Raw genomic sequence first — 20275 nt, 5'->3', positions numbered from 1 at the left:
TTGATGCTACAAAGGCTACCCCTTGGGGATTAGGAAAGCCATAAATCCCTGTAGCACCAAGGCTGGCCACCCTTGCGCCATCCCATATGGCGCTGAGTCCTCTCCTAGCCCTCCCCAGCACTGAAGGCCTTTTGTCGGGGAGCCCGGGGAGTGTTTACTGGCACAAAAGCCAGGCCATATTAGCACTGCCTGAGCCTGTCTGTCACTTCAGCAAGGCTAGGGGCCAACAGTAACAAGTAGCTGAGATGCCTGCCTTCTCCCCACCTAATAAGGGAAGATATGAAGCCACCACTTCTGAAAGGATAAATAGACAAAATCTCTGGGATGTGAGGATGTCCTTCCAAGTCTTAAATGGCTATTTTGAGGGCAGGTGAGAGCCTCTGCCCAGTCCCTGCACCAGTTGTACAGCCCGGACAGCTGTGCTGCCCTCAGCCCGTTTGTTTGGGAGAGAGGCCCAGTGCCTCTCCAGCCCCTCCGAGCGCCACTGGGAAGGACTCCAGGAGTGCTGCCCCCAGCCCGATTCCCCCCGCCTAACAGCCATAGGTAAGAGAACACAGAAGGCATCCACAGATGGAACTGAAAGCAAATTAATTTATAAAAAAAAAAAAAAAAAAAAAAAAGAAGAAGAAGAAGAAAGAAAAAAGAGAAAATTTACAGAAAACTTTTGAACAGAAGAAAGGTGCCAAGACGCAGAGGAAGAGAAATATGGGGACACAAGGAACACAAGGCCTGGTGGGAGGGACCAGGAAGAACTGGTGGAGAGCCTGGAGTCACTTTTGCCTTCACACCAAGGACGAAGAGGGGAGAGCTGGTACCGGGGGCACTGGGATCCGGGGAGCAGAGCCGAGCCGTGAGCTGCAAGCAGGGGGTCGGCACTACCCTAGGTCGGGCACCCCCTCCCCGGCTGCTGCCCCAAATCCCAAGGAATCCCTAGCTACTGCCAGCCACGGTTCTGATGGTCTTGGTGGGAGAGGGAAGAGGTGAGCGGGGTGACCCACCAAGCCCTAAGAAGGAGGTGCTTAAGTGCTTTTGACAATTTCATGTTTTTAGGACTTCCCATCCTCTTAGAGCCCCTCTCCACATCTTCTGGGAGCCCGCTCGCTGACAGAGCCCAGGCAGGAGGCAGCATAGCCCCGAGCGCCCTTTCTTCCTCTACTACCTGCCACAGGAACCCCCAAAATGTGTCCCCACCAAATACACATACGCTGACATCAACTACGCAGGAGACTTTAAAACACAAAGCTGACATTCAGAGGGAAAGGGGCCATTGGCTGAGCTGGGGTGGCCTAAAACAGCAACACCGAGGAAGCAGCAGGAGAGATTAGTGGGAATAAACTGGGGGTGGGGTGGCCAAGGGAGTTCGGGAGCTGCCTCAGTCACTAACGAGGGGCTGGAGGAGACAGATTTCTGCACCCTGTTCTATCCCCAGAGCTCTCCCCAGAACCTAAATTCCCCTTTCCTAAAACTCACCTCCCTCCTCAAAATATGTAAAAGTTGGATTTTTTTCCACTGGGTGGAGGGAGCTCCAATGTGCCTTTTTTTAAATCTCTACTTCCTTTTAAAGAGCTTCACTTTTTTTCAATCCATAAAAAATGCAATAGTTTTGAGGGGATGTACCCTTAGAAGTGGTTAATTAGAACCTTGTATAAACACTTCCCCCAGCCCTTCCTTTGAGGGCAGCATCCCCATCCTATCTTCTCTCCCAGACATTAGAAACATCTTTTCAACAGAAGTCCTTGAATAATCCAATATAAAAGTGCATGCCCCTGACAGGCATGGTGGGGGCTTTGGAGGGGCAGGAGGAGCTTTCCTTACGTAGTGATGAACTCTCCAGGCTGGGGAAGGGTCCCAATGGTGGGGAGAGGGCTGTTCCTGGAACCTTGATATCCATGGGGGGTGAGGGAGAGAGATGTCTGGCTGGCTCCTCACTGTGTGGGCGGCACAGGGGTGACTGTGCCTGGGCTCGGGGCCGTGGGGTCTGGAGGCAGGGGGGTGCCTGGGTCTGTGGAGAGAAGGGAGCTGCATCAGCTGGGGTGAGCAGGAGAGAGGGCTCCAGACCCAGGCCACCAGACAAACAACCGGGCATGGCATGCAATGGACAGGAGATGAAAGAGTACCCACGGTGTACAACTTCCTTTCCCCGACACCCTCTCCCACCATACGCTGGGAAAACTGGGATACCCCAAATCCTCCTCCTGCCCCCAAGGGAACTCTCTAAATGGGGCACTTGAACGTGACGGGAACAAGCAAAGGGAACGCCAATCATCATGCAGACAAGTAGCCGTTTTTCCAGTTTACAACGGAGATGCTCTGTGCCACAGGACTCCTCCATGACCCACCAGTGAAAGGCACCAGCGTCATCCCAGGGGTGGCAGCTGCCAGGCTGGGGAATGGTGGAGGACAGCCAGAGAGGCCCTTCCCTCCTGTGTTCTAATTTTACCAGAGCGTTCAAAAAGGGATCGTGGAAGCTCTAGTACCTGAGCCCCTCCCCACCTGCCCTCCAGCCCTCCACGTGGACCCCTCTCCCTCACCCTTCTCCCCTCCAGGACCCTTCTCACCTGGCAGTGGGCTGGCACTGGGCAGGAGGTTGCCCTGAACAGCTGCCACAATGGCAGGGCTCTGGGCTGCGGCGGATCCGAGCCCCGGCCCAAGAGGCAAAGAAGATGGCATGGTGGTGGTCGCCGGCAGGTTAGGATGTAGAGGGTTCGCCATGGACACAGGCAGGTTAGGGGCGGGGAGAGTGGCCGGGGCGAACGGGAGATGGTGGTGATGCCCATGCAGGTTAGGAGGAGGGGGGAGGTTAATACTGATGGAGTCGGCTAGGCTACCAAATGGGATGATGGATGGAGCAGGGGGGGGAGGCGGCATGCCAAAAGGCAAACCCAAAGGAGCATTACCCGCCACGCCTGGGTGCCCGCTGCCTGGCACTGCCCCTGGCATCATTGAGGGAGGAGTTTGTTGGTTGGGGAACGGTGAGGGGCCTGGGAATGAAAAGGAGAGATCAAGAAGATTAGAAGCATACAATCTCACTTGCCAACTCACTTTCACAGCAAGGATAACCTCGTCACTCCTAGGTGCCACCTTCCTTTTTCCTGATACTAGAGTAAGTGGTAAATCCTTGGAACAAAATTCCCAAAGTCTGGGCTTGGGGAGGGATCCCTGCTGGCTTAGGGATATAACCAAGGTCAATCTATCGAAATCGAGGCTGAGCCTCATCTCCAGTCCTATCCCATACCCCCTCTGAGGGGAACTGGAACGTTCACCCGGATCCCTCCAGTCAGCGAGAGTTTCAGAACCCATCACTCACCGTGGGGTCCAGGGGGGGGTACCCCTGGTGGGACTGCCCCAGGCTGGGGGGCTCCAGCTGCTTGTTGCTGCTGTGGCACTGCAGTTGACCCTGCCTGCCCAATCTGTTCAGAGGGGCCCAAGCTTCCGGGAGGGGCCCCACTGCCCGCAGAGGCAGGGGCCACGGAGGCTGGAGCCAGAGCCAAGCCGTGGACAGCGGGTGGCCCAGCAGCGCCCGCAGGTGGGACAGGCTGGGAGCCAGGGGGCAGGGCTTGCGGGGGCGGCTGCTGCTGTTGGTGCATTTGCTGGAAGTGCTGCTGCCGGGCCCTCATCTCCGCGTACTTCAGCTGCTCCATGTGGAAGGCTTGTCTGTCGGCCAGGAGCTGCTGCCTCTGATACTCTAGCTGCCAGGACCAATGAAGAACGGTTACTCGGGTTCAGGAGACCCCAGAGGCGAACGCCTTGTCCCCTGCTTTGTCTTCTGACAAATGCAGACTCTCGTTCTGGCAGTTCCCCAAGCCAAATCTCACCCTTGTGCTTGGCTTCCTCGGTGTCCGCCACCCCCCCCGCCCTCCCCTCTCCAATTCCCCCCACCAGGTCTTCTGGCTGCCCGCTGGCTTCTCACTGCAGTGGACTTAATCTGGTGGCAGCCCTTGCTCATTTCAGCTCCAAAGCTTTGAATTTGTCATTACTTTAATCTGGAAAACCCCTCCAGTTCCTCCTGTCAAATCATGTTCTTTGCTTCCTTCAAAACTGGAGAAAAACTCACCATTCTTAGGAAGCCATCCCAGATCAACTCCCTAGCCTCTGAGCTTTCGCCTTTATTCCATTTTCTCTCAGGACTTTTATTCTTTTTTTTTATTATTATTATTTTTTAATTATTTATTTATTTATTTTTGGCTGTGTTGGGTCTTCGTTTCTGTGCGAGGGCTTTCTCTAGTTGCGGCGAGCAGGGGCCACTCTTCATCGCGGTGCGCGGGCCTCTCACTGTCATGGCCTCTCTTGTTGCGGAGCACAGGCTCCAGACGCGCAGGCTCAGTAGTTGTGGCTCACGGGCCTAGTCGCTCCGCGGCATGTGGGATCTTCCCAGACCAGGGCTCGAACCCGTGTCCCCTGAATTATCAGGCAGATTCTCAACCACTGCACCACCAGGGAAGCCCCAGGACTTTTATTCTTAATTGGAAACCTCTTAATCTGCGTTTGTCAGATACCTGAAGCGTTAACTGGTCTTGATGTCTCCATGTCGTATGTCTGATCTCTTCAACGGAGGAGATCAGGGTCAGAGTCCCTGTCTTCTCTTTCTTTTGTATCTTCTCAAAATCAAAATGATTCAACACCTTGTCCATCCCATTCCCTTTCCAAGTTCACCTCCTGGATCTGAAGCCCTTACCCTCTCATCATGCCTTAAACCTGTTCAATCACTCAACAAATCTTTATTGAGAGTCTACTATGGGCCAAGCACCCTTCAAGGACCTGGAGATGCAGCAATCAAAGAACCAACTAGAACGTGACCCTGGAGCTGACATTCTGTGGGACCTCGGTCTCCAGGCTGCAACTGTGGGTTGCTTATCCCCAACTGCCTGGGCTGGCTCCGGCCCTGGCCTGGGCTAGCCCGCTCTGCTGTGATGTCCTGTCGGCCTCAGGCTCTCTGCACTGCTACTCCCTCCATCCTAAACTGGGGCCCAGCCCAGTGTCAAGGTGGGACCCCACCGACACCCAGGGGACACAACTCACCGCTTCTCGCTCCCGGTCCATGATCGTCTCTAGCTCCTCAAAGTGCCGGAGTTTGATTTCCAACTTTTTCATCTGGGTCTCCACCAGCAGGGCCACCAGAGATTTGATCTTCCTCTCCTCAACGGCAGCCAAGTGCTAAGGAAGGAGGGGTGGGGCGGCCCGTCAGTGGGAGGACCCAGCTGAAGACGTTCCGGGACCGAGAAGGGTAGCGTGGAGGCTGCCAGGTTTCAAGAGCGAACTTGCTGTGGTCACAACCCAGAAAGTAGCACAGGCTTGACCGATATTTTTAAAAGAACATGAAGAGAGAGAGAGAGTGGCAAAGGATAAGACAAGGTCAAATAATTAGAGGGTGAAAACAGGCCCAATGGTAAAGGCTTAAGAAAGCTTAGAGAAGAGATGACCAAGTCTCCCTCTCACGATCAAAAGGGAAAGGAAACAGACCAGCGTTGTTTAAGGATGACAAGAAAGGATTTCTTCCAGGTGACGTGAGATGAGGGAAGGGGCACCTCCTCCCCTGGGTCTCTGGTCCTCACCTTGGCCTTCACAGCAGCGGCAGCCAGGGCAGCGGCCGCAGCGGTGGAGAGGTTGCCCTCGCCGATGTCACGCTCCACCTTCGTCTTCCTTTCCCCCTCCGACTCCACCACTTCCTTCAGCACTTCCTCCTGCCCTTCCTTGGGCTCCTTCTCCTTCTCAGGATCAACTGGGCCAGGAAAAGGGTCTTGAGCCCTACAGCCTCGCTTCCTTCCTGGACCCCAACCACCATGCTCGAGGCTTACCTATCGGGTCCCCGTCACTCTTCTCTGACTCCTTCTCGCTGTCGCCGTCTTTCCCTTTCTCGTCATCCTTCTTGGGCGCCTCACTGGTCTTCTCCTTTGCTTCTTCCTCTATAGCCCCAACTCCTTCTCGTGGTTCCTGGAGTCCCGGGAAAGGGGGGAGCATCAGGGCGCTGGTACGCACACAGAGGGCCCAGACCAGGAACTGAGTTTACGCCTCTTACTTGGGAGGTCCAGCCCAGCCTGCCTGAGCTGAACGGAGCCGGCTCCCCCCACCGCGGTCCACGCCTGTCCCCTCTGCCCTCCCAGCCTGTGTGGGTCCCGCTATACCTTGGGCTCCTTCTTCTCCTCTGTGGCCTGGCCCTCCGCCCGCGCCTCGTCAGTCCCGCTCTCCTCTGGGCCCGGGGAAGAGGAAACGGGAAATGTCTGACACAGTCTGGCTACAACGCTCTTCCAACAGCCCCTTCTCCTAGCCAAGATCTTACTGAGAGGACCAGTGGGGAGCCGCAGTACCTAAGGTAAAGCCCTGGGAAAAGCAAAAGCCCCACCAATTCTCCCCATTCGTCTGGTGCTCTGAGGCCAACTGGATGCAGGGATGGTGTGGGAAGGCCAGGTGGCTCAGGCTCTTGGTAGAAAGGGAAGAGTCCGGGAACATGCCAGGTCTTACCAATCCGCTCAGGTTCATCAGAGGTGGTTCCTGCAATGCCACTGCTTTCCAGACCAAAGGCTGGGTCTGCTTTGCCTGTCACTTTGGCTGCTTCTTCCACTTTCCGAACGTGGGCCTCCACCAAGGCTGTGGGTACCTCTTCCTTCATTTTGGAGAACTCTTCTGTAAGACCCAGAGAGGGTGAGGCTGGGAGCGGGTGGCAGGCAGTTCTGGCTCTCCCTGTGAGAGCTTCCTCACAAGCCCGGCTCTTCATCTACACCTTCATGGAGCTGGACAGGTGCCTGGGCTGATGCCAGCAGCAGACAAGGCCAGGAGGGCAGCCAAACTTGAGGGGGTTTCACGGCCTGAGTACCCAGCCCTTCAAACGCAAACCAGGAGGGCCAGGACCCCTCTGCATTACCTAGGGCTGACTTCGCAGCAGCAGAGGCCACTCGAGGGTCGACGACAGAGGCCAGGAAGGCAACGGTGCTCATCACAGGGTTGCCTGACTGGCTGAAGGGGATGGGCTGGTAGGCCAGGGGGCCCAGGGAGGCCTCTGAGTCCTCCAGGTACGGGTCTTCAATGGGAAGCCGAAGAAAATGCAAGATGCATTCGTCCTGTGTGCGGCTTCCCACGTGCTCCGATACTTTGTTCCAGTCATCTTTGTACATTTCCAGTGCCTGGTGGTGGTGGAGACACAACCTCACTTAGCCACTTTCCTTGAAGGTCAACACCCCCATCCCACTAAACGGAGCTGCTTCAAAGCTCTCTGGTTTGTGGTATTTGTGTACTCTCCTGGGTCCAAGGGGGATCTGCAAGTAGCACTAAGAAAGGACAAGGGGTTAACGAAATGGTCCCAGTCCCTGGCCTGGAGCTGGTCCTTGGGGCAGGTGCAATGGGCGCCAGGAAGGAGAGAGACTGGGGCAAGATCATGCTCTCCCCACTCACGAGTGCGGCCGGCCCCCTGGCCACTTCCGTTTTCATAGGGCTCCCCTTCCCTTGCCCTACTTACCTCCAGGAGTAGCAGGGTCTCCTGTTCTGTCCACTCTCGAGTGGCACTGGCCGCAGCTTTGCTCTGCAGGGGAAACACAGGTGGGTCAGAGGGAGGAGCCCGCAGCCTCAAGGAGCGAAGGTGCACCACCCCCAGGCGGCCCGCACCTCCATACCTTGGAGGGGACGTTCTTCTTTGTGTACATGTCTGTGCGCAGCCCAAAGTTTTGCATGTCTGTCGGTTTCTCCTTGCCTTTATCAGGGAAGTTGAGCATTTGCTGGGAAGCAGAGGTCTGCTATTTGTGGAGGGGAAAGAAAGAGGTGAGTCCAAGTGACCACCAGGAGCCAGGGGCAGACAGAGAGAGAGGACAGACAGAAGGAGCTTCCTTCCCACAGCCAGGGACACCCCTGGGCGGGACTTCCTCCCTCACTGCTGTAGCTCCTCTGCTCTCATGGCTCTTCTTCCCGGGCAGGGGCCCCCCAATAAAGGGGCAAATAAGAAGCCCAGCGGGGTCTACACCCCACCTACCAGCTCTGGCTTGCCCTTAGCCGTCTCTGGCACCAAGTCATCCAGCTCTTTGCCCTTTCGCCCAGCCTTGGTATCAGCATCAACCTGGCGGCCCTGGGGGACAGAGCTTGGCGTCATGGAGGCTGGGCAGGAAAAGACCAGGCCAAGGCCCTGGAGGCCTCAAGAGCAAATGCCGGGCAGCTCGCAAGCTCGGGGGGCACTCATGCCACTGTTCCGTATTCCCTTAATGATTATTTAGATCTGTAGTTGGCATGATAGCCATTTGTATTCACATGGATCTTTACAGGTTCTCTTAGGAGCTGGACCAGTAGGCTCTAGCCCTACATGTGTGACCTTGGGCAAGCCACGTAACTTTTCTCTTCTTAATTTTTGTAATGTATGAAATGGAAGTGGAAAAAAAATGGAAGTGATAAAAATTATGAAGCAAAAATGAAAAAATGTTGGAAACGTGACAAAGTTAAAAAATTTCATGCAACTTAATTTTAAGCCATTTTTCTCTATCTGCTCCGTCCCCTAATTAGCCTGTCTGCTCCCCGAGAACAAGAAGCATCTCTTCTGCCTCAGCAAGTCCTCACAGTCTTGGGCACACAGGCTGAGAGAGGGTGCTAAATACATGGGGCTGATTCCTGTGGCCCTTTGCATCCCCTGGGAAAGGAAGAAGCCTCAAAACACTCCTGAACCATTATCCTAAAAAACCAGAAAAAGAAAAGTGCGAAGAAGCCCCATTTTGCCCAATCCCACCCTGTCCCCACAGCCCCTCGCCCTACCTGCGGGGTCTTGGGCTGCAGAGGCACCAGCCCAGACGGTGTGTCCGCCAAGACGTGGAAATGCGAGGTGGGCGGAGGCCCCATTGGTGTTGGTCGACTCTCAGCATCCACCTGGTAGTTAATAAGACCCCACTGTTCTAGGAAGGCATGGACTCTGTGAGGAGACAGGCAGAGACAGGGTCACACACGAGGAGGAGGGCTGGGGGTGGAGCTGGGGCACCCTCTTCTCTGCTCCTCCCACTCCTTGGGAAATACGGTCTCCTCCCAGCACCTACATGCCAGGGACACCCACGTCTACATCCACAGCGGGGGCCTCTCTCCACACCCACCCAGCTACTAAACATCTCTTCTTGCGTATCTCGCTGGGTAGGCTCCTTCACTACAGACGCGCCCCTCCTCCATTCCTCCACACTTCCGAGAGTGCCCCTGCCATTCCCTAAGTCACCCGTACCCGAACCTGAACTTTGCCTTTCTCTAGAGATGTCCTTTCCTGCTCGTCCCCTATGCTCCTTGCCGGCCTCTCTACTTCAGCCAAGAGACATCTGTGGGCATTCATCCTCAGGTACCCGCTGCCCCTCAGCTGCAGACCCACCTCATGATGGCACAGACATCACCCGCCAGGTTCCTGCGGCAGGCGGTGGACGTGAGATACTCTTGGGGGTTCAGCCGGTAAGTGTCGATCATGAAGTTTCGATAGGCCAGGTAGCTTAGAAGAGAGAGAGATGAACGATGAGAGGGCTGAAGGGTAGGAAAAATGATAAGAGAGCTAAGGACTCCTCCTGTGTGACAGAGACAGAGAAGAACACCGCAGCTGACTCAATACACACTGAGGGTCACTGTGTGCTAGACACAAGGGGTTCAAACCTTTGATGGGGTTTTTAGTTAAATGAGTTATCTCCTTGGCTGTACTTGGGGATGTTTCATCCAACTTTTTTTGGCCGTGCCACTCGGCTTGCAGGATCTCAGTTCTCTGAGCAGGGATTGAACCCAGGCCACCGCAATGAAAGCCTGGAATCTTAACCACTAGGCCACCAGGGAACTCCCTCAATCCAACTTTTGAAAAAGGAATCAAAAGGTAAGAGAAAGTGCCCTTAATTCCAAAGGCAGATGTTAAAGGGAAGTCCTGATCGGTGCCTCCACCTACTCAGCATGGCATGGTATTGAGAACACGTGTTTCAAAGGTGGAAAGGTCTAAGTTCAAATCCTAGTTCTACTGTGATGGCCTTAAATTTTTTGAACCTCAGTTTCCTCATCTGTAAAATGAAGTGTCTATTGAGAATTAGAAAGGTCTATAGAGGTTTAGAACAGTGCCGGGCACACTGTACGAGCCCCCAAAATGGTAGCTATTGTGTGGTATAGTGTAAAATTTGAGAACATGAGCCAGACTAAAGGACTCAGCTCCCAGCTTTACTACTCACGAGCTGTGTGACCTTAAGCAAGTGACTTAACCCCTCTACACCTCAGTTTCCTTATCACTAAACTGAAGATAATAGGACCTACCTCTAAAGCTGACGTGAAGATTAAATTAGTCAAGGTATGTAGGACACTTAGGATAATGCCTGGGAGATAGTAAACTCTCAATACCCGTAGGCAATTATCATTTACTATTTTACACCAAGAGTGCAAAGCGTAGAACAGTTCCAGTTCCAACTCTGCCTGCAGATCAAGTTGCACTCCTGTCATCTGTCACTACTTCCTCTGGAGAGAGTAAGGCTTTTTCACACACTGTTTTCCCCAGGAAGACGAGGAGGAGAGAACCATACCAGGCTTCGGGGAAAGAAACATGGTGGAAGGGAAGGTGGCCCCGGAGCAGGGAGTGGGGAGGCTGAGGAGCAGCTGGGAAGCCAGCTGGTTCAGTCCTCAGGGGGCCTGGGCTCAGCACGAAGTCTCACCTGCCTCACCATATATATCCCGGAGCATCCCTAACCATGGAAAGCACCAAACTGAAGCCAGGCAGATTTGGCCCAAGGAGGAGCCTTGAAGGAGATGAAGACTTCTGAGCCCCAAGCCCAGATTTTACAAAACACGTCTCTCCATCCCTTAATTCACAGACTTGGGTCTTAATAGTTCCTCCTCCCATTTTTTCTATGAAAACCTACTCTAAGGGACCAATAGTAGTCAGTTATATTTTAATCAAAGCTACTACTTATGCTAGAGATATTTGCATTTTAGACAGCATGAGTAATTATGGATAGAAAGGCTCTGCAGGTACCGGAGCAGATACTTGTTTTGAACAGAAGAGGCATATGCTTAATATGGCCCCCAGGCAAATCCTAGAGAGCAGTGGTCACAGTGCTGGGCCGAGGCTGCCTATGGGCAGAGACCATGTCTCTGTAAGCCTAGCACAGTGCCTGGCTCATGGAAGGAGCTGAAGAAATGTTTGCCACACTGGATCGGGAGGAACAAATGGGGACAGGAGGGAGAGAACCATGAGCTGAGATTTCCTTACATTTCTGGAGTCTTGGACTTGTTCTTGCCATTGAAGAACTCAGGGAGAGCCCTCCGCTCTATGGCGTGAACACTGCAAGACAAGAAAGGGTGCATTCAGAGGCTCTAGTGGAGAGATGAGACCCCAAAGGGAGGAAAAGTCTGGAAGATGGGGCAGCAGGAAGGAATGAGACGCTTGGGGAGAACTCTCTGCCAGGGCTGGAAGACTCAGAGACCAGGAGCTTCCCTAAAACAAAGGGAGGAAAAGCCTGGAAGATGGGGCAGCAGGAAGGAATGAGATGCTTGGGGAGAACTCTCTGCCAGGGCTGGAAGACTCAGAGACCAGGAGCTTCCCTAAAACAAAGGGAGGAAAAGCCTGGAAGATGGGGCAGCAGGAAGGAATGAGACGCTTGGGGAGAACTCTCTGCCAGGGCTGGAAGACTCAGAGACCAGGAGCTTCCCTAAAACTGAACTGTACCCCGGTCTACCTGGCTGAGGAAGAGGTAACTTATTTGGAGGCAGGAGGAGGAACAACATGTTCATCTGTGGAGCAGGAAAATGAGGATTTAGTGAGAAGGTGGAGCACCGATACCTATTATAGTCAAACCAGGCAGCATAGCTTGGGATGATGATGTGATGGGTCTGTTCGGTCACGTTGTCCTCATGCAGGTCCGGATTCTTGGTCTGCTCCCCCTTGTTCCCCGTGCTGTTCTCATCCTCATCCTGCGAGGATGGAGGCTGCTGGACTCTCAGCATCCCCATCTTGCCCCTAGCAACCCCCTGCTTCTCCTACACCCCAGGAATGTGGGCACTAAAGATGGGATGGGAATGAACAGTTCTGGGCCCTGGGACTCAAAGCGTCAGAGTTTTGAGCAACAGCTAGAATTAGGGTGGGAGAAGTCTGGGCAGTGGAAAGTTCTGGGTAGAAGGAACTTTATAATCACAAGTCAGAATCACATAGAGAGGTAGGGGCCTCTCTAAACTGGCTCCACCTTGCCCGTGGTCTCCATGCTTTCATCTTCTTGTTCATCTGAAAGAGAGAGACAGCAAGATAGAAGGCTGGAGCCTCCTCAGGGGCCGCAGAACAAGTGTGCTTTCGGAAAGGCCCCGGTAGGCTAGGGGCAGGTGGCAGCCTCCCGTCCCCTCCTTCGGGCGTTGACCACCCTGCCCCAAGCTCCCCATCTTACCCAGGTCAGTCATGGTGCCTCCTTTGACCGGGGCTGACTCCGAGTCCTTCTTAGTATTGACTGCCAGGGGAGAGAGTCATTTTCACAGACAGGTTCTGCCTAAATCAAGCCCTCGCCTCTCCACTGCTAACAGTTCCAGAGAGCTCACTTTCTCCAAAAGCTTGCCCCATCTGATCACAAAACGTAGTAACTTCCTCCAGTCACAATCATTCTGCGGCTTGAAACTTTCTCCCCTTCCTGCCACTTTCTCCCCTTCCCCAACAAAAAATTCATTTAATTTAACTTTTTTCTTATAAAGAAGCATCTTCTACTCTATGAATACTCATCAATCATTCTTGTCTTTGGTTGGCCCTTATCTCCATTCATGTGTCTGTAAGTTCTTCATGGACTGAGACAGAGTCTGACCAAATCACTCTGTAGAGGAGTAGTTGGATCTTAAACATTTTTGAAAATAGAGGACATTTTCCTCCACTGAATTCATACACAGAAGCTCAGGAGAAAACACAGATAGAGAGGAGAGCTGCTCTGATTGATGAGGGGGTGGAAGCCGGAACTCCTCTCTCTCAGTGGCCTCCTCTATCCTACTCCTGAAACCCACTCCTGGATGTCTATGGAATACAGACTGTAAACCAGTACTTCAGAGCAATGGTCTCCAAAATGGGGACGCAAAAGAGGGTTCACTGAAATACAGGCAAAGAATATCAGAACCTCTCTTTATATTTTTTAATCTTATCCTCTACATTTGCCCATTTTTAGATAATGTATGTGTTTTATAACGTTCCTAAAGTAGTGGTAAACAGTACACGTGTATAATTTGTGCTCAAATACATTTTACTGATGTTGTGTGTAATAAAAAAGAGTTTGGAGACAGAGCACAGTCCACAACTCAGATACGGATATGAAGTTCGAGGACTGTCTGTGGTGATGAAAATGGTTTCAATAACCAGCCAAGCTGAAGGGAAAGATCCTCTAGACCCGGAGCTGGGCCTGGGAAGTCAGCCCACCCAGGGGGTTTGACACAGGAAGAGCAGGACAGGGAGGGGGGGCCCAGGAGCTTGGCCTGGCCCATACCTGTCTTGGGCAATGTCACCTCTTCCACATTGGGGACCGGTGAGGGCTCATCCATGTCCTTTGTCAGGTCTTCTTGCTCCTCTTCTCTGTGGCCACGCTTTGACTTGGTGTAAGGTGTTGAGGGACTGGGAAGGAAAGAGAGTGAAAGAGAATCTAGTCACCCCTGGACAAGGAATCCCTGGAAGGTGAGGTCCAACGGGAGGGAAGCAAGAAAGACTCCCAAAGGGACTGTGAGGTACAACATGATAAATAGAATTAACACTGCCGTATGGTACACATGAAAGCTGCTAAGACAGGAAATCCTGAGAGTTCTCAGCACAAGAAAAAAAAAGCTTTTTACCTATTTATTTTTCTATTTATTATCTACATGAGACGACAGATGTTCACCAAATGTATTATGATAATCACTTCATGATGTATGTAAACCAAATCATGATACTGTATTCCTTAAACTTATACAGGGCTGTATGTCAACTACACCTCAATAAAACTGGAAGGAAATAAAAAAGGGAGAGAGAATCCTGAGGGCAGAGCTGAGCAAAGAGAAACCAATCACTATAGAGTAATGGGAAGAGGCAAAGGCCTTTCATTTGGAGATTAAGCTCTCTTTGAGTTTACTAGTGGCCAGGATCAGAAGTATCCACTGGACAGCTAAAGAAGATCCTCATCCTCCCTCTCAGGCTCACCCAGGTCAGGGCCCAGTGGTTACGGAGGGGATTTGTCCTTCCTTCCTTCACCACGCTGTGGACAGAGCAGTAAAGGCGGGGGCGGGTTAGGGGCTGGCCTACCCTTTCTTAGCATTCTTCTTCTTAGCTTCTGGGGTCGGTGAAGGGGATGGGGAGCGCTTCCTCTTCTTATAGTTGCCCCCCTTCTTGTCCCGTCGATCCGAATCTGGGCTGTTCACCTGCAGGTTGGAGAATTGGGGCAAACGTCAGCCAACAATCTCCAGCAAAGACCTGTTCTGAGACTTGCGCTAAGGGCTCAAGGAGAAAAGAAGAAGAGCTTTCACCTCATCCGTCAGTGTCTTGGCTGAAATCTTCTTTCGCCGGGAGACAGGGTTTTTGTCATCATTTACTTCATAGTCTTCCTCATTCATCCATTCATTGAAGGTGTCTGTGTCCAGGATCCACTTTGCATGAACCTGAAGTACAAAGGCAGACTGTCCTGGAGAGAGGCCTGGAAGCCCCAGTTCTGTCTGGGGATCCTTAACAGAGGAGCCCAAGGGCACAGGAGTCTCTGCTTCACCTCCAAAGAGTGGTCTGGCCCTGGCATTCTTCTTGGGGGAGGGGGGACGGACAAGAAAAGCTCACCTTCCTAGGTTTCTCAGGAGTCGGGGCATCTTCCACAGATGCTTCAATTTCACTGGCTGGGATCCATGTGTCGTAACTGCCACGGGAAATTGAGCGTAAAGCACAATCAGTGGGATAGAGTTGTGGAAAAATAAAGTGGAAACCTTTTACCTTTTCCATTTACAAAAAGTATGGGTTGTTGGGTTATTTTTTGGTATGATTATTTTTCCAATTAATATTGGGATTCTTTTCACTATAAAGTAATAAAAATGATCATAAAATATTTCAAAAATAGAAAAGAATCACTCTAACACAAGTTCTTGTGACATTCAGGATATATTTTTTCCCCAGTAACTTTTTTCTGTACAATTTTGTTTTTACATAATTGCATTGATACTAGATGTTATTTTACGTCCTACTTTTTGCGATATTTATCTACAAATCACGTGTTATCTCTATCAGTTTAAAGATTGCAAAATAGCCCACTGACTAGATATATAAATTTGCTGAAACATTTTCCCACTGTTAGATATTGAGATTATTTCTAATGTTTACTTACCAAAAATTATACTACGCTAACCATTTCACACAGAAAGCCCCAATCCTTTTAGACTAAGCCTTGTCCAGTAAGTCCAAGCTTCCCCCAAGACAGAGGATTCGCGTAATAGGTGGGAGGAGAACAAATTAACAGACCTAAAAATAACCCTCAGAGAGTGCCTTCTTGCTTCACTAGATGTTCTAGGGCTTCTCAGTCTGGCTCTTGTACTTAAACCTGCCCCAGGAACCCATCCTCACCTGTCAGGATAGTAGCCCCAGTGCAGAAGAACCTGCTTATCCCTCTTCATGACTGGCCGTACCCATTCCTCTGGGGATAGAGACAGAGCAGAGAGAAACATAAGCTAAAGGGATATACACACAAAATAACTCTGTACACAACTCCTGTTGCAGCAGGGGATCTGGAAATAGGAACAAAGGTGGTAAGAGGATTCAGGGCTGAAAGGAGAGAGGAGCCCAGGCACTGCACAGCTGCTGAGCAGTCCTCCACCTCCTAGTCCAAGCTGTCCACTGCAGTGACCAAGAAAACCCAGGTCTCACCTTCCTCCAGGTTCCCTGGGACAGGATACACGACATGGGAGGCATTGTTCTTATCCTCAGTGACCGTTCCCTGGATGGCACAAGGAGAAGCAGGTAAGTATGGTCCCCTCTGAATTACTCATGGATGTAAATAAACCAAAGTAAGTTTTAACCACAGATCTGCCTTCCTAATCATATTTTGCTCAGAATGGTATCAAAGTTGGTTTGCATTCTCTAAGCACACATCAGCTAAGTGGCAGAGAGAAACAGCTGGGATTGTGCAAATAATGGAGACAAATCAAAGAATTTTAAGTTGCAGATAATCCTCTGAGAAGATAATCTGTCACACATGGGAAATGTACAGTCGATTTTATGTCCCTGTATGTCCTAACAACATCTGCTTGTTATTATAGAGTTCCAAAGAGCAAAGATTTCATTGATCTGAAATCAGGCAATCTCTAGCTCAGTGGAAGTAGATGCTCTTCCCCCAGGCGCATGCAGTCTCTAGGAACAGTGATCCAAATCTGCCAAGACTGGGAAATGGGAGGAACAGAGAAAGAGAGGCTCAAGGCTTTAATTCTAATACTTTTCCAAGTAGGCAGGGCTACCTCAGGGCTGCTTCTTGTATGGAAAACTTCAGAAAGAGAGTCATGGAGTTTCTAAAACCTCTCCTGACCCACCCACTCACCTGATGTCTCTTGATAATGTCTTTTAATTTCCCTAGCAGTTTGGGTTCAATTTCTGGGCACAGAAAAATGTTAGGTCGAGACAGGCAATTATTCTGTAGGGAGAAGAAACAAATGGGATGAGATTACAGGGAAGGGGTTTCGGATTCTCACCAAGGGAAGGGAGATGGATGGAGGAGGTTCCTATTACCTGCACCAAAGATTTCTCAATGGTCATGAACATTTCCACGTTGCGGTCCATGCGTGATGGATTCTGGAAATCGTAACGCCGCCTTGTAAAGAGGCAATAATCTAGTGAGTGGTATAGCTCAAGTCTGGGGATGAGGTCAGAGTATGAGACTTTTTTAACATGGGAAATTAGGAGGCAATCGTGCCCTCAGCTTTGCCAAAATCACCTGGGATCTGGGGTTCACTGATCATAACTCCATGAATCACTTTGTACTTAGTGCAAAAGGACAAAGAAAAGCTTGAGATGCCAACCTAAGAATCCCTTTTCCTCTACAACACACACACTGATGCACATACACATACTCACTCATTCTTGGAGACTGTTTTGGCTCTGACTCCCAGCCAACCTAGCAGGTCAGGCCTACTGACCTAGCAAAGTAAGAGACTTGCAAGAATGTCTATGCTCTCCCACCCCACAAAGACCCCAGGGAATCATAAAGGGGGATTCCCTCTAAACTAAATGTAAGAAGCACAGAGAGAAGAGAAGGCATCTCACCATCCCTGGTCACTCTTGAATTTGTAGGCAGCTGCAAGTATGTGGCACAGGGAGCCTCCTGCTTTGAAATCTAGGAAACATTTGATCTACAAAATTGAGAAGGGAAGAAGTATGTGAGAGTTACATCCTAAATTCTCTTATGACTTAACAATCCTTTCACAAAATCCTATGCTGAATTGATCTCCCTCTTGAAGCTGGAATTCTTTAACCCCTGTGCCATTCTATCATGAGGCCTGGAAGAGAGGAGAGAAAGAAACCAATATTCACAAAGCCCCGCTATGTGCTTTACTGGGTTACCTCGTTAACCATTACAGAAACCCTACAAGGTAGGTGTATTAATCCCATGGAGAGATGAAGGAACCAAGACTCAAAAGGTATAAATGGCTTGTCCAAGATCACAGAGACACCAAGTGGCAGAGCCAGGATTTGAACACAAGCTTGTACAAATCCAAATCTCATGTGTTTTAACCATGCCATGAGTTTCATGACTGAGCTTAGACACTGTGAGATAACCTGTTGCACAGAATATTACTAGGACAAAGGGAATGGTAAACTGCGGACTCTGCTAAGCCAGTAACACCCCAACCAGGGAAAGGGATGGTAGGAAATCACCCAAATCTCAAAAATTACAAATTTACAAAAACACAAAAAAACAACTCCCTCTCGGGTTTGGAGGCTTTGCCCCCGTGCTTTTTGCACTCACCGGCAGTTTAGTGAGCGGTGCATTGCTGACATGTTTGCCAAAAACTTCTTCCTGAAATTGTAGCAACTGTACAACCAGGCTAGACAGGGACTTGTTGGTAGGTGGTTCAGCTTGTATATACTGGGGGAACAGGGAAAAGGAAAGAAAAATAGATCCCAGATCAATTACCCACCATCTCCCTTATTTCTTGCCCAGGAGCTCTGGAAGCATCTGGGGCAGAAAGAAATAGTGTCTTCTTCCCCCACATGTCTAGTCTCTAAAAAGAAAATGGCTGAAGGAAGGCCCTAGATGCCCCTCACCAAGAAGTTGAAATTCTGCTGCCTCCAGCCTAGGTTACCAGTCTTTGGTGCTGGAGGTAAAGGCAGTCTCCTACTCTCCCTCAGCCAACAACCTAAAAATGGAGTTGCAGGACCCTGATCTCTAGCCAACAGCACTGAGAGTTGTAAAATTCTGAAGATTCACGGAGTTCAGGCCACAGAAGCAACATCTTCAAGGCTCTAAGTGAGACAACAGTCTACTTCTTGGGGTAACTTTGTGGAAGGTCAAGATTCCCCCGATAATACAGCCTAATAAAAAAGATGCAAGGAAGTAATAAGGTAGGGCAAACGGACTGAGAGAATAGTTTGTACATTCTGCTTCTGCTAGGACTGGGCACAAATGTCTTCACAGGCCTTGCTAGATGGAAAAAAAAGACCAGCTACTACCCAGCCTGGTGGGAAACAGCAAGACAACATCTATCCTTTCTGAGGAAACTGTATCGGAGACAAGCAACCCTGGGCCTTCTTAAATATTTCCATATTATGCTACCTAGCATCCTAGCCTTCTGTTCTCATTTTAAAACTGTGCCAAGAGGCTAACTTTCTCTTTACCTTTTGACCCCTTTTTCCTCAACCCTGATCAGAGAAAAGCGCACCTTTCAGTGGGAGGTGTAAAGAGATCCCTGAAAGAAAAAGCAAATGACAGAGAGCTAAGAGCTTGAAAGCTGAACCAGGTCACAGGCTGTCAATCCCCCCAGGGCCAGAGACTAAGCCCCTAGACTGATCTCCCTTCCAAAAGGTCAAAGGTAGATGCCTGGGAACCAGAGCCTCACGCTGGGGTACAGACAAGCCACAGACCCAGCAGCTGTTTGTCAAGATCCTGACACCCAGAGAGACCTCCCAGGCTCATGACCAGGATCAGGGGGGCATCCTCCTAAACCACCCATCACACTTCTGACAGGCTGCAAAGCTGGGCAGGAAGAACTGGGGAGCTGAAGGAACGTCAGAAAGAGAACCCCTAACTGGGGGTAGTGAGAAGGAAGAAAGGCAGACCATCTCCAGAGAAAAGCCCTATGTAGAGATGTTCCTTTCAACCAGGCCTATAGACAGACAAAGACACCACCAGGAAGAGGTCTGGTAGAAAAGACAGGTAAGGCTTGAACCCTTTGTTCACTACCTTGTATCTCCTGTTATGAGATGGGGGACTATGGACATAAAGTGTGTCCCAGACTCTGAACCCCAAACCCAAGGCAATGCAAGGCCAGGTGGTGGGGTGACTTCAATGTGAAGCTGAGGAATGGTTTTAGAAGGGCTGCCCAGGAACTCCTTTACCCTGACTCCCAAAGAGGTTCTGTTGCCCCTTGTACGGAGATGGGGGACGAGCGGTAGACAGGTGATCCCGGGGTGGGGGCCTTTTTCAGGCTGATGAGCAGTCGAGGGCCTGCTCTGTAGCTGTTTACCCTCCCGCTTTCATCATCTCTCTCTGAACACACACAAAGCACCGGGGAGGCCTCAACCCTGCTGGTACCTGGCCCCGTGGGGAGCTCTGGCGGGCACCGTGCCGGGCACGCTGTGTGTGTGTGTGTGGGGGGGGGGTGTGCATTCGGCACCCCGTCCACCCCCGGCCGTCTCTCCCGGAAAAGCCCGCAAAGCGATGGCTTATGGAGGGTGGGCAGCTGGCACCGGGACCCGCCGGGCCAGCGGAGAAAAACAAGGGGCAGAGGGCGCAGCAGTGGGGGCGGGGGCTGGAATCAGAGGCTGGGGGGGCGGTAAAAGAGGCTGGAGGAGGGGCGCGGGGCGGCGGAGGGCGCGCTGGGGCCGCTCAGGACGCCGCGGGGGAGGGGCCGCGGGCCGCGGGCCGCCGGAGGGTGGGCAGGATCCGGGGGGGGCCGCGGGGCCGCGGTCCCTTTGTCCCGCCCCCGGCCCCCGCGCGGCCCTGCCCGCGTACCTTCTTGTAGTTCTTGCCGAGCCAGAGCCGCACGTTGTCGAACTGGGTCACGGTGTCCGCGGCCTCGTAGTACTTCACGTTGGGGCCGCCGTCCTTCTTCCGCACCGCCATCTTCTCGGGCTCGGGCCCCGCCGCCGCCCGCCCCGCTCAGCTCAGCTCCCGCCTCCTCCTCCGCCCGCCTCCCG

The 20275-nt window shown here is 51.6% G+C and overlaps 1 protein-coding gene across 7 annotated transcripts; it reads right to left on the bottom strand.

Annotated features, from left to right (window-relative positions):
• Nucleotides 1-571: 571 nt before the first annotated feature.
• Nucleotides 572-20268, bottom strand: SMARCC2 (SWI/SNF related BAF chromatin remodeling complex subunit C2). Of its 7 annotated transcripts, XM_082421759.1 has the most exons (30): nucleotides 20091-20267; nucleotides 17886-18005; nucleotides 17183-17268; nucleotides 16649-16730; nucleotides 16461-16553; nucleotides 15794-15863; nucleotides 15494-15563; nucleotides 14720-14795; nucleotides 14419-14550; nucleotides 14198-14313; nucleotides 13410-13534; nucleotides 12339-12398; nucleotides 12144-12181; nucleotides 11744-11874; nucleotides 11174-11245; nucleotides 9317-9430; nucleotides 8725-8878; nucleotides 7958-8050; nucleotides 7605-7724; nucleotides 7451-7513; nucleotides 6860-7118; nucleotides 6460-6621; nucleotides 6123-6187; nucleotides 5796-5931; nucleotides 5553-5719; nucleotides 5020-5154; nucleotides 3308-3689; nucleotides 2898-2981; nucleotides 2559-2624; nucleotides 572-2002 (listed from the first exon to the last, which is right to left on the bottom strand). In XM_082421759.1, the coding sequence occupies exons 1-30, from the start codon at nucleotides 20199-20201 to the stop codon at nucleotides 1926-1928; spliced, it is 3459 nt and encodes a 1152-aa protein (XP_082277885.1). In that variant the 5' UTR covers nucleotides 20202-20267; the 3' UTR covers nucleotides 572-1925. The 7 variants fall into 7 exon arrangements, with proteins under 7 accessions (XP_082277885.1, XP_082277882.1, XP_082277881.1 ...); XM_082421756.1 differs by having other exon boundaries at nucleotides 2559-2981; nucleotides 7605-7721; nucleotides 20091-20268; XM_082421755.1 differs by having other exon boundaries at nucleotides 2559-2981.
• Between the last annotated feature and the right edge of the window lie 7 nt (nucleotides 20269-20275).

The sequence above is a fragment of the Balaenoptera physalus genome (assembly GCF_965194825.1).
Source record: "Balaenoptera physalus genome assembly, chromosome: 13".
In the NCBI taxonomy this organism is placed as follows: Eukaryota; Metazoa; Chordata; class Mammalia; order Artiodactyla; family Balaenopteridae; genus Balaenoptera; species Balaenoptera physalus.
Note: the sequence above shows the minus strand (reverse complement) of the source record. Positions and strands in the feature narration are given on the sequence as shown.

Bases quoted from the DNA above. Each gene is read 5' to 3' on its own strand.
- SMARCC2 (XM_082421755.1), bottom strand. From the start codon at position 20,201: ATGGCGGTGCGGAAGAAGGACGGCGGCCCCAACGTGAAGTACTACGAG. The intron at 11,246-11,743 runs GTATCGGTGCTC...CTTGTCTTGCAG, and splicing joins GCCTGGTTTGACTATAATAG to TGTTCACGCCATAGAGCGGA. The intron at 6,622-6,859 runs GTAATGCAGAGG...TGGGTCTTACAG, and splicing joins TGCTGCGAAGTCAGCCCTAG to AAGAGTTCTCCAAAATGAAG.